The sequence below is a fragment of the Ammospiza caudacuta genome, chromosome 7 (genome assembly GCF_027887145.1).
Source record: "Ammospiza caudacuta isolate bAmmCau1 chromosome 7, bAmmCau1.pri, whole genome shotgun sequence".
NCBI lineage: Eukaryota > Metazoa > Chordata > Aves > Passeriformes > Passerellidae > Ammospiza > Ammospiza caudacuta.
In genome coordinates, this window is record NC_080599.1 from 19,859,420 (window position 1) to 19,877,108 (window position 17,689).

The 17,689-nt window shown below is 50.6% G+C and overlaps 1 protein-coding gene across 2 annotated transcripts in view; it reads left to right on the plus strand.

Moving 5' to 3' along the window:
• Positions 1-10,975, plus strand: part of LMX1A (LIM homeobox transcription factor 1 alpha) — a 43,808-nt gene extending 32,833 nt beyond the window's left edge. For both annotated transcript variants that reach the window (XM_058808862.1, XM_058808861.1), the window contains exons 3-8: positions 3,703-3,935; positions 8,966-9,135; positions 9,658-9,735; positions 9,830-9,899; positions 10,004-10,177; positions 10,815-10,975. In XM_058808862.1, the coding sequence (XP_058664845.1) occupies positions 3,703-3,935; positions 8,966-9,135; positions 9,658-9,735; positions 9,830-9,899; positions 10,004-10,177; positions 10,815-10,975 (886 nt within the window). The remainder of the gene's footprint in view (positions 1-3,702; positions 3,936-8,965; positions 9,136-9,657; positions 9,736-9,829; positions 9,900-10,003; positions 10,178-10,814) is intronic.
• Positions 10,976-17,689: the final 6,714 nt, after the last annotated feature.

Below are 17,689 nucleotides of genomic sequence, written 5' to 3' on the forward strand. Positions count from 1 at the left end.
ACTGGGTAGTGAAGGACACCTGGACTGATCAGCATCCCTCAGTGGGAGCTGCTTTGGAAATAAAGTCATTTATTCAGCGACCTAGGAATGGCTTTAAGTGTCTGATATCAGGCAGCTTTTACCTAAATCTCACACCTCCCTGCTGTGCAGCACCCTTTGGGCTTGGAAACATCCACTGCTGGGGTGGTGCTGCTGTGCCTGGTTGGCAAAGGTTATTGGCTCTCTAATAAGTGCCTGGGAAACAAATTTTGGGCACATTTATTCCTGGAGATTAGCTGGCAGTAAAATAATATCTTATCAATATTTTATTGCTGAGAGCAGTTGGTAATCCCAACAGGTAGGGCTTAAACATCATTTAAACAGGATGAGAATGTGTTGCCAGACGAATACAAATAGCCTCCCCTTTGACATAAAAGAGACATAATTAAAGATGAAGTGACTACAGAAATATTAATGCAAGCCAGTGTATGTTTGAGGTGGAACAAGAAATAAATGACCCTTCAGAAGGGATGCTTTCAAGGGAATGCACATCCCTCTCTTCACAGGGATGTTGGAAATACATCTTAGGGGCAGGCAGTTGTAGGTAAATTTGGGGAATTAAAGCTAAATGTAGAAATCTAAAAGCTACTGATGGCAATTATGAACTCCCTAACCTTTTTATTTGATGATTTCCCTGTTTCTGTGGTGTTTTATAAAAGCTTTATAACACCCCTTTCCTATTTCTTTGGGAATGTCATGTTTTGCTGAGGGTGCCCAGGATTTGGCTGGCATGGGGAGAGTGTTACACCAGACCCTTGTGCTTGCCAACACTACTTGGGGAAAACCTGGGAGGAAGAAAGCACTTTTTCAAACAATCCCCATTTTCTGGTGGTTTTCCCATGAAGGTTTTGCATTTATCTGCTTCTCAGAATGGGGCTGATTCAGCACATTTCCTATCTGGGTTTCTGTAACAGCCAAGAAAAAAAAAGAAGATGGGGTTGAAAGCTCGGAGGTAACCTCTGCAGGATGTGTGCTGACTTTTGACTTCTCTTTCTGGGCCAAAGTCACCAAGACAGGGGAATAATAATGTCCAGTTCCCACAGATATTTCGGACAAGGCTGGGTAAACAGTGGTGTTTTTTTTTTTTTTTCTATGTGATGTCCAAGCCAAGAACTCAAATATCTGGGTGTGGCAAAGAGGTTCTGGTTTGATACCTTCAAACATCTCTGTGGCTCATCCCATTTACTGAAAATATCTGTGCCTAAGGGTGATTCCAGGTGCCTGCAAGTCCTCTGAAGCCAACACTGATGCTGCAACCTCTGCTTTTCCCACCTCCATTTCTCCCAGCTGTAAATCATTGATCATTCTCAGTAGGGACATTTAAACTGGGAGAAAGAAAAGCTGTGTTCCAACCTAAAGTGTTATTGCTGTTGTTATTATTATTAGCTTTTAAGTCTGGAGCCAGAGTCTTGAAACCTGGGAACAGTTTAATTAGGGATGCCTCAAACCCTGTCACATCAATGTCAAGGAACAAGCTGAGCTTTTCCTTTTGACATGTCAAGTCTTCAGTCTGGCACTGGCCTTAACCCCAGATTTGCTGTCTTGGAGGTTTTTATGATATATTAGACATTCATGATGTGTTTCTGATTTCTGTTGTATTTTTATGCTATGATCTTTATTATGAAATTCCTGATTTTTATGATATATTAGACATTCCTGATGTGTTTCTGATTTTTATTATAGTTTTATACTATGATATTTATTATGAAATTCCTGATTTTTATGATATATTAGACACTCCTGATGTGATTCTGATTTTTATGCTATCATCTTTATTATGAAATTCCTGATTTTTATGATACATTAGACACTCCTGTGTGTCCATTCCTGTGCAAGTGAGGGTGGGGCCAGAGGGATGGGGTGGTTTGTGGGTGAGGGAGGGTGGGGATACTTTCTGCAGGTGCTTGTGGAGCAGCACAGATGAGCTCCCTGATCCCACTGCTGTCTCCAGCATCTCCTTGGGTCTTGGCATGAGTTGGAGGGAGGTGGCAGTGGGGAGTTGGTTTGATAGAACTTGTGTGGAGCTGGTGCTGTCTTGTGCTGGTGGTACCTGGGCTGCTTGGTTTAATAACTTTGTTTTTTGGGCATCGGGTTCTTCATCGCTTGCCCGCATTTATGGTAACCACCTGGTGATCCCCAAAACTGCTAAAGTTGACCCAAAAGCAGCACCTCCCATTGGCACTGGGTGACTGTGCAGCACTGAGAGCACGTCCCTGTCACTGCAGAGTGCCAGCAGCGCTGTCCCCAGCCCCTCAATGCACCAAGGAGGTGACACAGATGCATCTCCCTGTTGTGGTGCTGTGAGGGTCCCCAGGATGAAGTGAGAGATGAGAATTGACTCCAAATTCTCAGAAGGCTGATTTATTATTTTATCATATTATATTAAAAGAAATTACATACTGAAACTTTACTAAAGAAAGAGAGAGGATACATCAGAAAGCTAGAAAGGAATGAATAATAAAAACCTGCGACTGACCAGAGAGTCCAACGCAGCTGGACTGGTATTGGTCATTAATTAAAAACAATTCACATGGAACCAATCAAAGGTGCACCTGTTGGTAAACAATCTCTGTAAGACCATGTCTGGACGGGTTGTTTGGGTCCACTCTGGACCATTGACAATAGGGTCAATAGTCTGTGGGCTATTGACCCCAGCCCACACGGTCTTACATAAATGAAGGCAAAATATCGGAAGCGCTCTTCTCCACATGGTAACGTTCTCTCTTTATTCCAAGAGACACATCAGATGGATAGACACGTGGAAAAAGAGGGAGTTCCCCAATACAGCAAACCTCCAGAGCACATTCCAAGCAATCAGATAATTATTGTTCACATTTCTTTTCTGAGGCTTCTCAGGAGAAAAATCCTGGCGAAGGGATTTGTCATAAAACACCACGGTGACAATCTGCCCACTGTGGCTGCCCTGTCCTTTGTCCCATCACCCACAGGGTGTGACAGCGGGCTGGCTGTGGCAAATAGGTTGTGCTTTGACACCTTCAGATGTGTCTGTTGGTCTGGGTGTGCAAAGAGGTTGTGTGTGACCGTGTTCAGAGGGGTCTCAGGTTGAAGGAAGAAACGAGGATTTGACTCATGTTTCAGAAGGCTTGATTTATTATTTTATGATATATATTACATTAAAACTATACTAAAAGAATAGAAGAAAAGGTTTCATCTCAGAAGGCTAGCTAAGCTAAGAATAGAAAAGAATGAATCAACAAAGGTCTGTGGCTCGGACAGAGAGAGAGCCAGCTGTGCCGTGGTTGGCCATTAATTCCAAACATCCACATGGGACCAATCACGGATCCACCTGTTGCATTCCACAGCAGCAGATAACCACTGTTTACATTTTGTCCCTGAGGCCTCTCAGCTTCTCAGAAGGAAAAAATCCTCAGAAAGGATTTTTACTGAAAAGATGTCTGCAACAGTTGTGTTTTGAGCCCTTGAGCCGTGTCTGTTGGTCTGGGTGTGCAAAGAGGTTGTGCTTTGGCCTCTTCAGCCGTGTCTGGGTGTGCAAAGAGGTTGTGCTTTGGCCCCTTCAGCCGTGTCTGGGTGTGCAAAGAGGTTGTGCTGTGATGCCTTCAGCCTTGTCTGTTGGTCTGGCTGTGGCAAAGAGATTGTGTTCTGACCACTTCAGCCGTGTCTGTTGGTCTGTCTGTCCCGCAGGCTGTTCGCGGTGAAGTGCGCGGGCTGCCTGGAGGCCGTGGCGCCCAGCGAGCTGGTGATGCGCGCCCAGAAGAGCGTCTACCACCTGCACTGCTTCTGCTGCTGCGTCTGCGAGCGGCGCCTGCAGAAGGGCGACGAGTTCGTGCTCAAGGAGGGGCAGCTCCTCTGTAAGGGCGACTACGAGAAGGAGCGGGAGCTGCTGAGCTTGGTGAGCCCGGCTCTGTCGGATTCTGGTAAGGGACTCCCTGGCTGATCCCGCTGCCAGGCCCCTCACAGGGGTCTGGAGGTGAGGTTTGGGCTCGCTGCCCTGAACTTCTGCCCTTTGGGCTGAGGGGATGAGCTCTGTAAGGTCCTCCAGGCACCTTGGTGGTGAGGGCTTGAGCAGGGAGGGCTGGAGGATGCTGTGTGTTCCATCCCACCTCATGAGGCTCATTTCTGGAGGGGTTTGTGCTCCTGGCCCGTGCAGCTTCCCTGGATGTGGGAGGGAGAGCTGGCCACTGACTAAACCTAGGGCTAAACCCTTGTCCCTGCCCTGTGCCTCAGTGTCCCTGCCTGTCCCTTTTCCTGCCCCTGTAAAGGCTGAGAACAAGAAGGGAGCTGCTTCTGCTCTAGTCACTCCTTTTAATAACAAGGGGAAACTGAGGCATGGAGCTGAAACATGAGTTGGCAGCAGGGAGTCTGCAAACCTTGTGTCCCCAGCAGCTGCTGACCCATCATGGGGACACTGTGGGGACACTGCAGAGCCAAGGGGGGCTGCAGGAGAGGTGGTGGGCAGGGGGCCAGCATCCTGCTCCAGCCAGAGTGTCACAGCCAGGTTAGGTTGCCCAGAGCATCAGACCAGCATTAAAATATGTTATCTGCACTCAATGCAAATTAAACCTGAATGCTTCCCAGGAAGGCAAGTTTAGTGAGAAAGGCCAGTGCTGGGGAGTGGGAGGGTGGAAATGATCTGATGGTCTGCTAGCCAAAATCCTCAGGATAACGCCATCCCCACAGAGCCCTGCTCCTCACCACTCTCTCAGTTCCCCCTAAAATCTCTCACTGGGGAAAAGGCTGATTTGTGGAGGGAAAGGATTTACCTTGGAAATTCTCTGCTCTGGAAAAGACTGCCAGCAGCTGTGGTAGGGGGCTGTCTTTTCCCTACTGGAGCAAAGCACTGGATTTAAAAAAAAGTAGAAATCAAGATTAGGGGTGTGCTGTTAAGATGTGAAGCACAGACACAACAAAGCCTGGAGTGCTGTAACTGGGAGAAGATCTGTGAAGGGATAGTTTGCATAGATAGGGAGCAAAAATTGCCCAAAAATTGTATTTCTCTTTAATATTGAGCTCCTCTGCAGTGAAAGCCCTTCTGTCTTACAGCACTGCCTGTGTGGGTTCTGTGTGAGCCCTCAACCCTGCTAGCTCAGGACAAAAAAGTTCTTCCTCCTTGCAATTAACAGTGGTGATGTTTAAAAATCAGAGTGAGTCCATGGGAGGAGGTGGCTGAGGGGAGCTGGTGAGTGATGGTCCAGCCCTGGAGGAGCTGGAGAGGCAGGAGTGCAGCAGGACCCAGCCCACTGGCACTGGCTCTTCCCTTAGCCCTGGGAAAGTCCTTAACTGATAGAAAAATTACTGCTTTTTCCTCTGGGATATACAAACCCTTTCCAGTTAAAATAGGAACCAATGAGGAAGAGAAAGCAAATCAGCCACGATGGTTTGGGTTTGTTCCTAGTGGGGGAAAAGGGCATTTGGGGAAAGGTTGGGGAGCTTTTCCTCCCCAGCCACTCATCAGCCTGTGGTCCAGCCCCACTGTCAAACCAAGAGCCTCAGCTTAGCAAAAACCCCCGGGGGAAAGATTTATTTTGGTGGAAACTCCAGCTGAGACCCGAGGGATGTGAAGGGCCAGCGTGGGAGTCAAAAGGGCAAGGCAACCCCTTGGCTGATCAGAAACCCAACCCAAAGCCCCTGACATGGCCTGGCAGCCTCTGGCTGGGGGGTGCCAGCCCTTGCCATCGCCCCACTGACCCCATAGCTTGTCCCTGGCCCTTGCCATCGCCCCACTGACCCCATAGCTTGTCCCTGGCTGCTTCTGGTGGCTCCCAGCTTTGTCTTGGGATGCTGGGGACAATGACACAGCAGGGACCAGCCCAGATGCACATCCCCCATGGATGCTCAGTGTTGGTGGCTTCTCCTCCCCACAGACCCAGGAGATGCAGAGGGGTGTTCAGAGAATGCAGAGGGGTGTTTAGGAGATACAGAGTGGTGTCCAGGAGATGCAGAGGGGTGTTTAGGAGATGCACAGTGGTGTTCAGGGCATGCACAGTGGTGCCCAGGAGATACAGAGTGGTGTCCAGGGGATGGACAGTGGTGCCCAGGGGATGCAGAGTGGTGCCCAGGAGATGTAGAGTGATGTCCAGGGGATGCACAGTGGTGTCCAGGAGATGCACAGTGGTGTTCAGGGATGCACAGTGATGTCCAGGAGATGCAGAGTGGTGCCCAGGAGATGTAGAGTGATGTCCAGGGGATGCACAGTGGTGTTTAGGACGTGCACAGTGGTGTTCAGGGCATGCACAGTGGTGCCCAGGAGATACAGAGTGGTGTCCAGGGGATGCACAGTGGTGTCCAGGAGATGCACAGTGGTGTTCAGGGATGCACAGTGATGTCCAGGAGATGCAGAGTGGTGCCCAGGAGATGTAGAGTGATGTCCAGGGGATGCACACTGGCGTTTAGGACATGCACAGTGGTGTCCAGGAGATGCACAGTGGTGTCCAGGGGATGCACAGTGGTGTCCAGGGGATGCAGAGTGGTGCCCAGGAGATGTAGAGTGATGTCCAGGGGATGCACAGTGATGTCCAGAGGATGCAGAGTGGTGACCAGGAGATGCACAGTGGTGTCCCCTCTCTGGATGCCTTTCACCAGCAGCATGTGATGAGCTCCTCCAGCCTCTTCCCTGTCCCCCCCTGGCTGCTTTGAAGCCCCCCAGGCCCTCTCCCTCCCTCCCTACCCCCAGCCCCCGCACACCAAGGGCCACTTTATGAGAAAGCAGAGATAAAAAGCGAGCCATATGTTGTCTGTAATCTCCCAAACCCTCGCTTCAATTACTGCCTCCCCCGAGCCTCCGCCGCCCAGCCTGAGTAAACAAGCCCCTCTGAAAGAGGACCCTGCTTTCCAATTAAAAACGTCCTAACGTTCCTGCTCTCCCTAAATCCTCCCTGGGCGAGGAATGTCCCGGCCCCGGCGGCGGGATGTGGGCTCGGCAGGTCGGAGCGGGGGCACCAAGCCCCACAATATCCACAATATCCACAATATCCACAATATCCACAATATCCACAAGATCCACGGCCCAGGCCCCTTCCCAGGTGACGTCAGGGCAGCCCCAGACACTCATTAATTTCTCCCCCCTCCTCAGTGGGGAAAGGCTTGAAAGGGAGAGTTAATTAAAAGTAATACCCCGCCAAATCCGGCTTCGCTTTTCCTTCTTTCCCTTTGACACTGGGAGGGATTTGGGGAGCAGGTGTTGGCGGGGGGAGGGCTTGGAGAGGCTGCTCTGAGCAGGTTTTCCCCCTTGGAGAGGGTTTTGAGCATCATGGGCCTGATGGAGCCCATGAGCCTGTGGCTGGAGAGGAGTGGGGCGCTGACCTCGTGCTCGGGTGGTTCATTGACCACTTGACATTCCTTCTCCCACGATTTGTAAAAATCTCTACCTTTCCATCAAAATTAATCTCCTTCAGCACTCAGGAGAGCCAGCAGCTTGGCAGAGCACTGGGAAGGAGGCAGCAGCAGCAGGAGCCACTGCTCATCCCCATCAGAACCTCCTCACTGGGGTTCTCACACCAGCTCCAGTGTGGCATCCCTCGGGCTGGGACGTGCCAGGAAACATCAGTTTGTCCTTCCTGTTGGTGTGGGAATGCCGTGGGTGTGCTGTGAGCAGGGAGGGAGCTGGAGCAGCAGCAAGGCTCTGGTTCCTGGGGGCCAGACCCAGCTCCCGGCTCTCTAGGGATTGCCAGCACCAAGAGCTCTCCCTGCCCACTGACAGGGAAAGGCTCCTGGCTGGAATAAGGAGTGTGGAGAGGAGAGGTGACTGGTGCCTGAGAGCATTCTTGCTGCTCCTCTGGGATCTTTGCCTCCCCTCACCCTGGAGATCTGCTCTTGCTTTTCCTCATTCCCACCTGGGATTGAGACTTTCCTGCTGTGTGTGATCCGTGATTAGCCCTTGCCGTGGGGTTTGACCTGGCCTGTTTTCCCCAGGAATTACCCAAACTCCCTGGTACATCCCCCTCTCCCAGAGCCCTGGGATGGATTTGGGCCAAGCACAGGCTTGCAGAGCCCCATCCATGTCCAACCTGCACCTCAGCTCCATCAGCCATTCCCGGATGAACACTGAAGGAGCTTTCTGGGAAAGGCTGAGTGATTTACAGCTAGCCAGAGGGAAGGTGCTGTCAAACGTGAGCAAGCAAGGTCATCAGCAGGGGAGGTGCTGTAAATGAGGAGAGCTGGGAAGAGGCACTGTCCCTTTTCCTGGAGTAGTTCCTGTCCTGAGTGGTGGAGAGCAGCAGGGAGATCCACCCCAGTGCCTGGGAATGCTGTGGGGCAGCACATCACAGTGAGTAGCTGAGGGGTGAAGGCTGAAAGACCCTGGGTTTCTGTGCAGGGAGATTGAAAACTCCACAGAAAGAAGGAAATACCAGGCAGAAGGGTGCCCCTTATATGTATGTAAAATATATGTGCTCTGAAGGGAGTTGTCCTCCATGGTAGAGCATCTCAGGAGGATTTTGTGTGGGATTTTTGGCTAACACTTTGCCCTCTCTGAGCATCCCTGACCTCCCCAGCCTGGTCTGCCTGGGCAGAGGGACCCAATCTCTGTCTCCACCTGGGTTTGGGGACAGCCCCAGGGGCACAGTGGTCCTTGACAGCTGCTGGCCCCTCACCTGGATGATGTGACCTGCGTGTCTCTGTCCAGATGAGTCTCCAGCTGGAAATTCCTGTGAGGCAGGCGGAGATCTGGCTCTGGTGGAGGGAAAATCAGCTGTCCCAGGGTTTCACATTGCAGCTGCTCAGACACTTGGGGAAAAGAAGAACCCCAAAACACATCTGCTGGCTGAGCAGTCACAGGCATCAAGTGCCAGTAGCTCTCCCCCACTCCCAAATTCAGCTTCTCACATACTCAGAACAAGATCCCCACCAGCACCCGCTTGTTTTAAATGCCTCAGATTATTTTGACCATGCTGGAGATGGTGTATGCTGCCTGTTTTCTGTAAAGGACCTGCTTCTATTTCATCCTTAGGCAAAAGTGATGATGAGGACAGCATCTGCAAGCTGGGCCAGGCCTCGGGGAAGGGCGCTGAGGACGGGAAGGATCACAAACGGCCCAAGAGGCCTCGAACCATCCTGACCACGCAGCAGCGGAGGGCGTTCAAGGCATCGTTTGAGGTCTCCTCCAAGCCCTGCAGGAAGGTACGGGGAGAAGGGCCCATGCCCAGCTCTTGGGGATGTCCTGGGTGCTCAGCATGGCCTTGTCCTGGCTGATCTGACCCTTCCTGAAAAGCTGAGTGCACTGAGATGCAGCCCCACATTTTTCTTCACAGAGAAAAGCAAGGCGCAGTTCTTTCCAAGAATATTTCTGGGTTTCGCATTCTCTGAACCTCAGAGAAAGAAAACACAGTTCTTATCACTTGCTGTGCCTGTGTTTGTGCCAGAGTAGAATGCAATAGGGAGATTTTTTACCCAGAGTGATGGTGTTTTGTTTCCCTGGCCTGTCAGGACCAGGTGTGTGTGTTGGGACTGTTGGGGACAAGATGAGAGCAGTGTGAGCAGAGTGAGTGCTTGGCAGATTCAGTTTAGATGTAATGTATAAAGTATAATAAAGTAATTAATCAGCCTTCTGATGTCCATGGAGTCAGATGCATCACTCTTTCCCCTGGTTGGGGCCATCCCAGCATTGCCATACTGAGGGAACACTGTCCCTGTTCTCTCCAGGTGCGGGAGACGCTGGCGGCAGAGACAGGGCTCAGTGTCCGTGTGGTGCAGGTCTGGTTCCAGAACCAGCGAGCAAAGGTGGGTACCAGCACCCATTGCTGGGGCTCCCTCCCTCCTGGCCTTGGCCAGGCCATGGCTTCATTCTGCTTTTTTCCCCTTTCCTCTCTCCCAGATGAAGAAGCTCGCCAGGAGGCAGCAGCAGCAGCAGCAGGACCAGCAGAACACGCAGCGCCTGAGCTCAGGTACCCCCCTCACAATCCAGCTTTCCCCATCTCCAGGCTTCTCAGCCGAGCTCAGCCACCCAAAAACCCGCAGCCAATGACCTTATCTCGTTGTTATCTTGCAGCCCAGACGAACGGCGGCGGCGGGCCGGGGCTGGAGGGGATGCTGAACCCCTACACGGCGCTGCCCCCGCCGCAGCAGCAGCTGCTGGGCATGGATCAGGGTGTCTACGGCTCCGACCCTTTCCGGCAGGGGCTCACCCCGCCCCAGATGCCCGGAGACCACATGCACCCCTACGGTAGGGCGCTGGGGATGCTCTCTTTGCACTGTCTCCTTCAAAGAGATGCCGGGTTGGGGTGGGGTCACGTCACTCCTAAATGGCGTGTGCTACTGGTGCCTTTTAGGGCTCACCTAAAAACAGAGGCCAGGCAAAGTTAAAAGAATAAAAGAAATAAATATTTCTTTCAGTAAATAAAAGTATTTACTGAAGGGCTTTCAGGTACATTAAGGGCAGATGAAACCTCCCCAAGGGGCTACACCCAAGATGGACTATGGTCCAGACATTTTTCAGACAATTATAAATTTAGTCCATTTCCATATCAGGGCGTTAATCCTCCAATTACAGCTTCAGGTAATGAAGTCATATTCCCCCTGTTTGCTCCTCCTGATTTCACTTTTTGTTCATACTTTTCAGGGCCTGAGGCTGTAGGGTGTCCTTGAGTTTCAGGCCCAGAAGGATCGTTTTTCTGACCAAAATGTGAGGACAGCATCTGACACTCTGTATGGAGTTTAGAGCTATACACTAAAGCAGTACAGGATTTGAAAAATACAAAGCTGAAACCCTAAGGCATCACTAGAAAAGCTGGGGGTAGCAGGCACTGTGGAGGTGCTGGAGCAGGCTCTGAACCCCTCCTGTCCCTTCCTTGCTTCCCAAGGTGCCGAGCCCCTCTTCCACGACCTGGACAGTGACGATACCTCACTGAGCAACCTGGGGGACTGCTTCCTGGGCACAGCAGATGCAGGGCCACTGCAGGCACGAGTGGGAAACCCCATCGACCACCTGTACTCCATGCAGAACTCCTACTTCACCTCCTGAGCCCAGCGTGGTCCCCCCAGGAGGGGCCGCAGAGCTTCCGGGGTTGGGAGGGAGGGAAGAAAGGGAGCAGCTCTGCTGGGATGCCGTCAAATCATGTTGTAGCTTGGGATTCCCAAGGAGAGAGTTAAGTTATGGGTTGCATAGTTTCATGTTTCTCTTAGGAGCCTAGGATTAGGGAGAGGAGTGGTTTTTGCAGCTGGCTGGTGGATTTTCAGATTTCAGACGGGGGACACGAATTTCTCGTTTCGGCAGGGGGAGGGGGATTCTCCTGTAGGAGCATCCCAGCGCTGTACCCCACCTTTAGGAAGAGCAAACTGCTGATCTTCATGGGGAAAGCCTGTAGCATCAGCTGGGCTTTGAAATCTGACAAGCTGACAACGATCTGGGCAAACAGGAGAGGAGCTCTGTGTCGCTGCAGGGTTTGGTTATTTCCCCCCCCTGTTCCCTCAACCCGCTGCTTAAACGTAGGGACTTTTTAAGCTAGATGTTCCCATGTGAATATAGAGAGCTAGAAACCCCTAGCATTGTCCCCGAGGATGGGGCTGTGTGTGTGGATGTGTGTGTGCGTGTGTGCGTGCAGAGCCGTGTGGCTGGGAGTGCAGCACTGCACGGCCACACCTGCCAGATTGTATCAACAAAAACAAAGTTTATTTCTAAGTCTATCAGAAATTTACTGTACAGCAAAAGTAACTTTATTTTCAGTGTGAACCATATTTAAGGAGATACTCAATGCACTTAAGTTATAAGAGGAAATAATTTTACTTTTTATAAACGTTATGTTTTAGGTTGCAAAAGCCCAGTGGCAGGGAAGGAGCATCAGTTCATTTCAGGCAACAGGTTTGGGGTTTGGGGTTGGTTATTCTCGCTGTTCTCAGGTTGCCCCACTGGTTTCGAGGCGCAGTTGAGACACAGAGCAGAGCTGGCTCCAGAGCTGCTTTGGGCCAGCAGATTGGTGGGGACAGCATGGTGGCCAGGCCATGTCCCTGCTGCTGGACCTGTCCAGGAGCTCTGTGTGGAGCTGGTGGACATCGCAGCCCATTGGAGCTCAGCCATGCTTCTCCACATCACCTTTTCCTTCCCCAGCAGGTGCCAGCAGCCACCTCATCCCAAATCCTCCAGCCTGGGTGCTAGGCTGGGGTGAGCTGCTGTCCTGGCCCTGGGAAATGCTGCAGCCCAATCTCCCACCCTCAGGAGAAGCAGAAAGGAGGGACAGCCCTGCCTTTCATCCCTGGGGGGAGTTTTCCTTGGGGTGGAGCCTTCAGCTCATCCCCACTCTGGTTTTCATGCGTTGTGTCCCTTTGTGCTGCTGTTCACAAACAATGTAAGCGACGACCCCGTAAAGAGAGAGACGTGCAAGTGACTGTGAGGCTCAGAACAGAACACTGGCTGGTCACTGCCATCCTGTCTGACACTGAATGTAGCAGGGCCTGGAGATGGCTGACCCGGCGGGAGGTGCCGACAGCGCCATCAGAAATCACGCACCCAGATGAAATTAAAAAAAAAAAGACAAAAAAAAAAAAATCACTGTTTAAGAAAAAAAAAAAAAAAAAAAAAGCCTGGTGTTTTCTGGTGTTTTCTTGTGTGGTTGTGTCCTCTTGATTGGGAGGGAAGGGTTTGAGGCGTCTCCAAAGGAAGAAAGGTCTTGGGTAGGTTGAGAAGGTTTTGTTTGATGGGTTTTTGATATCAAATATTCACAGAATCATAGACCTCATCATGGTGTGGGTTGGAAGGGACTTAAAAGACCATCCAGTTCCAGCCCCCTTCCATGAGAAGGGATACCTTCCACCATCCCAGGTTGCTCCAAGCCCCATCCAGCCTGGCCTTGGACACTTCCAGGGGTGGGGCATCCACAGCTTCTCTGGGTAACCTGTGCTGGGGCCTGATCATATTCTGTGGTCTGGAACTAAACTAGCTCCTGGAGTGTCCTGGAAGGTGGGACAGCCCACCCAAGGCTCCCACCCAACGTGGCAGAGAGGGATTTGCTGGGGGTCTTCACCAAGCTCTCACCTGGACTAACACTTCATGAACCCCAGCCTTCCATATTAGGACCATGAGCAACTCCATGTTAGGACTGCCCTAAAGGTGTGGGTGGGTGTTCCAAAGGGAATTGCTCTTACCACAGCTCCCAGACACAGAGTGGTTCCACAAATATGCCAGCAAATGGGGATCCACATTGTTGTTCAAAACAAGGTGTGCTCCTTCCTGCCCAGCATCAGTCCCTGTGCTAGGAAATGTTTTCTAAGTCCAAAAAAAGCAAAAAAAATCTAAAATGGTGTGACTGTAAGAAGAAAACTTGTCAGTTTTATTTCCCAAGTTGTGAAATAAAGAGCAGCCCAAGAACAGCCTGGATGCCTGGGTTGGTTTTGGGTTTTGCTGTGTCTCAAGACAGCAGCAGGGAAAGGGGTTGGTGGACAGGTTGGGGGAATTACAGCTTGGGGTTTCTCTAACACCAGGCTTGGTGGTCTTGGAGAAATACTTTGCTGGTGAAAAGAGGGCAGATCTGGATTACAGGGGGTGTGGAGAGAGCTGCTGTGGCCCATGAAACCAGCATGATTTGTAGGATCAGCTCTGGGTTAACACCACCCAGGCTTGCAATGCTAAAATAGGTTTCCCTTAATGGTTATTGAAACTGCCTCAACAATTCCTCTCACTTGGATACTTCTTAAAACATCATGTTTAAATTTGTGGGGTTTTGTTATTAATGTCTTAAAGATAAAAGGTTTGTCTTCCCCACCTACAGCTGTTTCCTGTTTGAAAAATGCTCAATCAGTCTGGTTTTTCATCAGCCCAAGTGCCCATTTACACTTGCTAAATTGCTTCCCCCAAATAAAACCCCCCCATGTCATACAGACTGGTTGCCTACTTTAAAAATCTTGCAAAAATGTAGTGACACCCTATAATAACAGTCTTTTGATGCAAATGTTGGTATATGTACAAAATTGTTACATACAGCATGTAATTTTGGGAAAGGATCAGAATTATGGATGAGGGCATATTTTTGTCGAGCAAAATCAGGAGAATTCATGGTTTTAAACCTGTTCTTCTGCCAGCTGGCCCAGTGCTTGACACAGGCAGAACATGAGCCCAGTTTGCAATCTTGCCATGGAGCAGCAGATGTGGGTCCTCCTGTCATCTGGATTTCATATCCTCCTGCTCCTTATTTCAGGGTGTGGATGGATCCTGCCAGGGCAGAACTGGCTGGCCCTTATCTCCTGCAGGTGGTGGAGTCACTGCAGGGCAGGTGACAGGCTGTGTGGGCTGTCAGGTGTCCCTTGCTTTGTCCCCTTTTTGTGGGGCTGCTTTGCCATGCTGTGCTCCGTGTCTGAGCCCACTCTCAGCTGGGGAGAGGCTCCCTAGGACAGTGGCACCCCCTTTGTCAAAGGCAGGAGGAAAAGAGCAAGGTCTGACGTGCACAAAGGTTCCACCTTGCTCTGCAAGGCAAGGGCAACGCCAGGAACGGGCTGGGAGCTGACCTTTGTGTCTCTGGTGCCTCCAAACAAAGCTGCCTCTGTTCAGGCGCTGCTGCTGGCCAAGGAGAGATCGAGTCAGAGATTACTTGTCAGTTGAGGACACTGATTAGATGATACTGATAGGCAGCCAGCTCTGAGTGATTTTATGTTAATTAACTTGCTCTTTGTGAATGGGCACCTCAGGAGCTCGTGGCAGATGCAGCCTGGAAGGAAAATCAAGACGGCATTGGCCAGTGCTGGCTGGGTTTGCAGCTGGGTATTCGAGCCTTGGTGGTGTTTTCAGGTGTTTGCTGGAGACTTGTGGTGCACAGACAAAGGAGCTGGAGCAAGCAACCTTCCTGGAAGGATGTGACCTTGCTGTCTAGGAAAACCACCTCCAGTGAAGGGCTGGAGCCTTGCCTTGCTCTGAGTGCCCTGGCTCAGCGTGTAACTGCAGTCAGCAGAGCTGTGCTGGCTCCCTCCAGCTGCCTGTGGGCAGGAGGGACCCCCAAACCCACCAAAAGTTCTGGTGCAGTGGGCATACACCAGATGGAAGCCCAGGTCAGGGCCAGCTCTGCAGCCTCTTGCTGTCCTGGGAGTTTGGGGGCTGAATTCTGGTGTGGTGTGGACATGGCATCGGAGAGGAGAACCTGCAGGAGAATTTCTTGTGTGCCCACACCCGTGGGTCATCTCTGTGCATGCAGGAGGTGGAGAGGGCCCAAATCCCAAGGAACCCATAGATAGGGTCCTTTCCTGGAACTGGACGTGGGAGGCGACAAATTCTGGGTCTTCTCTCTTCTCTTCTCTTCTCTTCTCTTCTCTTCTCTTCTCTTCTCTTCTCTTCTCTTCTCTTCTCTTCTCTTCTCTTCTCTTCTCTTCTCTTCTCTTCTCTTCTCTTCTCTTCTCTTCTCTTCTCTTCTCTTCTCTTCTCTTCTCTTCTCTTCTCTTCTCTTCTCTTCTCTTCTCTTCTCCTCTCCTCTCCTCTCCTCTCCTCTCCTCTCCTCTCCTCTCCTCTCCTCTCCTCTCCTCTCCTCTCCTCTCCTCTCCTCTCCTCTCCTCTCCTCTCCTCTCCTCTCCTCTCCTCTCCTCTCCTCTCCTCTCCTCTCCTCTCCTCTCCTCTCCTCTCCTCTCCTCTCCTCTCCTCTCCTCTCCTCTCCTCTCCTCTCCTCTCCTCTCCTCTCCTCTCCTCTCCTCTCCTCTCCTCTCCTCTCCTCTCCTCTTCCTCTTCCTCTTCCTCTCCCTTTTCCCTTTTCCCTTTCACTTTCCCTTTGCTTTTCTTTTGCTTTCCTTTTCCTTTTTTTTTTCTTTTTTTGGAAAATGCCAAAGCTTTGGTTGTTCCTGTCACCTTTTCAGTGTGAAATAACTTGCCAGATGTTTTGGTACCTACACTGACACTCTTCTGGGCGCTAAGTGTCACCCATCATTAGAAAATGCTTGTCTTGTGACCACGTGATAGGGCTCAAACTACTGAGGACCAGAGCCTTGGCTTTATGGTAGGTCTGTGAGCAAGATCCCAGGTAACACCAGCTGTCCAAAGCTGTTACTTGCATTTTCTATGTCTTTTCTTCCACTGCTGGTCATCTGCATGTAAAATTTATTTGAAAAAGGAACAAAAAAACCTCTTTATTAAATGGCGAAGACTTGTGAGGGAAAGGCAAGAAAAGGGTTAGAAGCTCCTCAGGTGTAAAAAGGTGAATAACAGCTGCTTATCTTGTTGGAGATCAGACCAAATTCTTGTCTCCATTCCTCTGAGTCGCAACTGTGTTGGCCATGAAAAGGTTATCTTGTCAGCTGCAGACCTCCTAGGCACCACCACGGAGGCTGCCATGTGCCTGCCTGATTGGCAGCTCTGAGTTCACAGGCTGGGGACGAGCGTATCCAACTGCAAACCATGTCAAAACACTGGGAGTGATCAAATAGCCACGGCACTTTGGGTGAGGAGCAGCAGATTCCCTCTGCCCCGGGCCCTGGGAGCTGCTGCTGCTTCACAGGAGGGATCAGATTTCCCCTGTGATGACCCCGGGAACAGGGAGCTCATTCAGAGCCGTGCCTGCTGGGCTGGATCACGGGCTGGGGCAGGGGGAAGCCGTGGCAGGAGGTGATCCCTGAGGTAAGGGGATGATGGGGAGCCGGTGGTGAACCCCAAAAGGCTCTGCCCTACAGCCCTGTCTGTTGCCACGTTTCTCTTCCCAGAGAAAAGCAAGGCACAATTCTTCCCAAGGGTTTGAGGTTCACATTCTCTGAACCTCAGAGAAAGGGAACCTCAGAGAAAGGGAAAACACAACTCTTATCACTTGTTGTGCCTGTGTTTGTGCCAAAGTAGAATGCAATGATGGAGATTGTTTATCCAAAGTAAGGATGTTTTGTTTCCGTGGCCTGTCAGGGAATATAGAATGGAATGGAATGGAATAGAATAGAGTAGAATAGAATAGAATAGAATAGAATAGAATAGAATAGAATAGAATAGAATAGAATAGAATAGAATAATTATTATATGTGTGTTTTGGTTCCTTGGCCTGTCAGGGAATATAGAATAGAATAGAATAGAATAGAATAGAATAGAATAGAATAGAATAGAATAGAATAGAATCATTATTATATGTGTGTTTTGGTTCCTTGGCCTGTCAGGGCCAGGTGTGTGTGTGTGTGTGTGTGTGGACTGTTGGGTGACAGTCATGACATTCTGTGTGCAGAGTGAGTGCTTGGCAGATTCAGTTTTAGATGTATAGAAGAATAGAATAGAATAGAATAGAATAGAATAGAATAGAATAGAATAGTTAATTAGCCTTCTGTTATCCATGGAGTCAGCTGCATCATTCTCTCCCCTTTGATTTACAATATCTGTCGATTTGGGCTTTGGGTAGGGCAAAGAGCCCCAGCCAATTGCTCCTGACCAACCTTATTTAGGACTCTCAGAGCCCCCAGACAAGAGCAGTGCTCTGGAGAGCTCAGCTTTGGCATCTCAGCTCAGGGCTCTGAAACAGCTCTGGCTCTCTCACCTCTGCTCCTTGCAGTACAGATGCAATAGTATCTGCCTGGGAGAGGAGGTGCTGTGCAGGGAGGCATCCACCGAGCCTTAGGCTTTTTCTGCACATTCCCAAGAGCATCTGTGAGGAAACAAGTCTGTGCTCAACACCAGCTCAAAATAACGTGCAAGCACGGAGAGCCCCGGGGCTGTGCATGAGACAGGGAGGAGGAGGAGGAGGAGAGGGGAAACAGTGAGCAACTCTGCTCAGAGAGGCTGGGACTGCCTGGAAAATGCAGC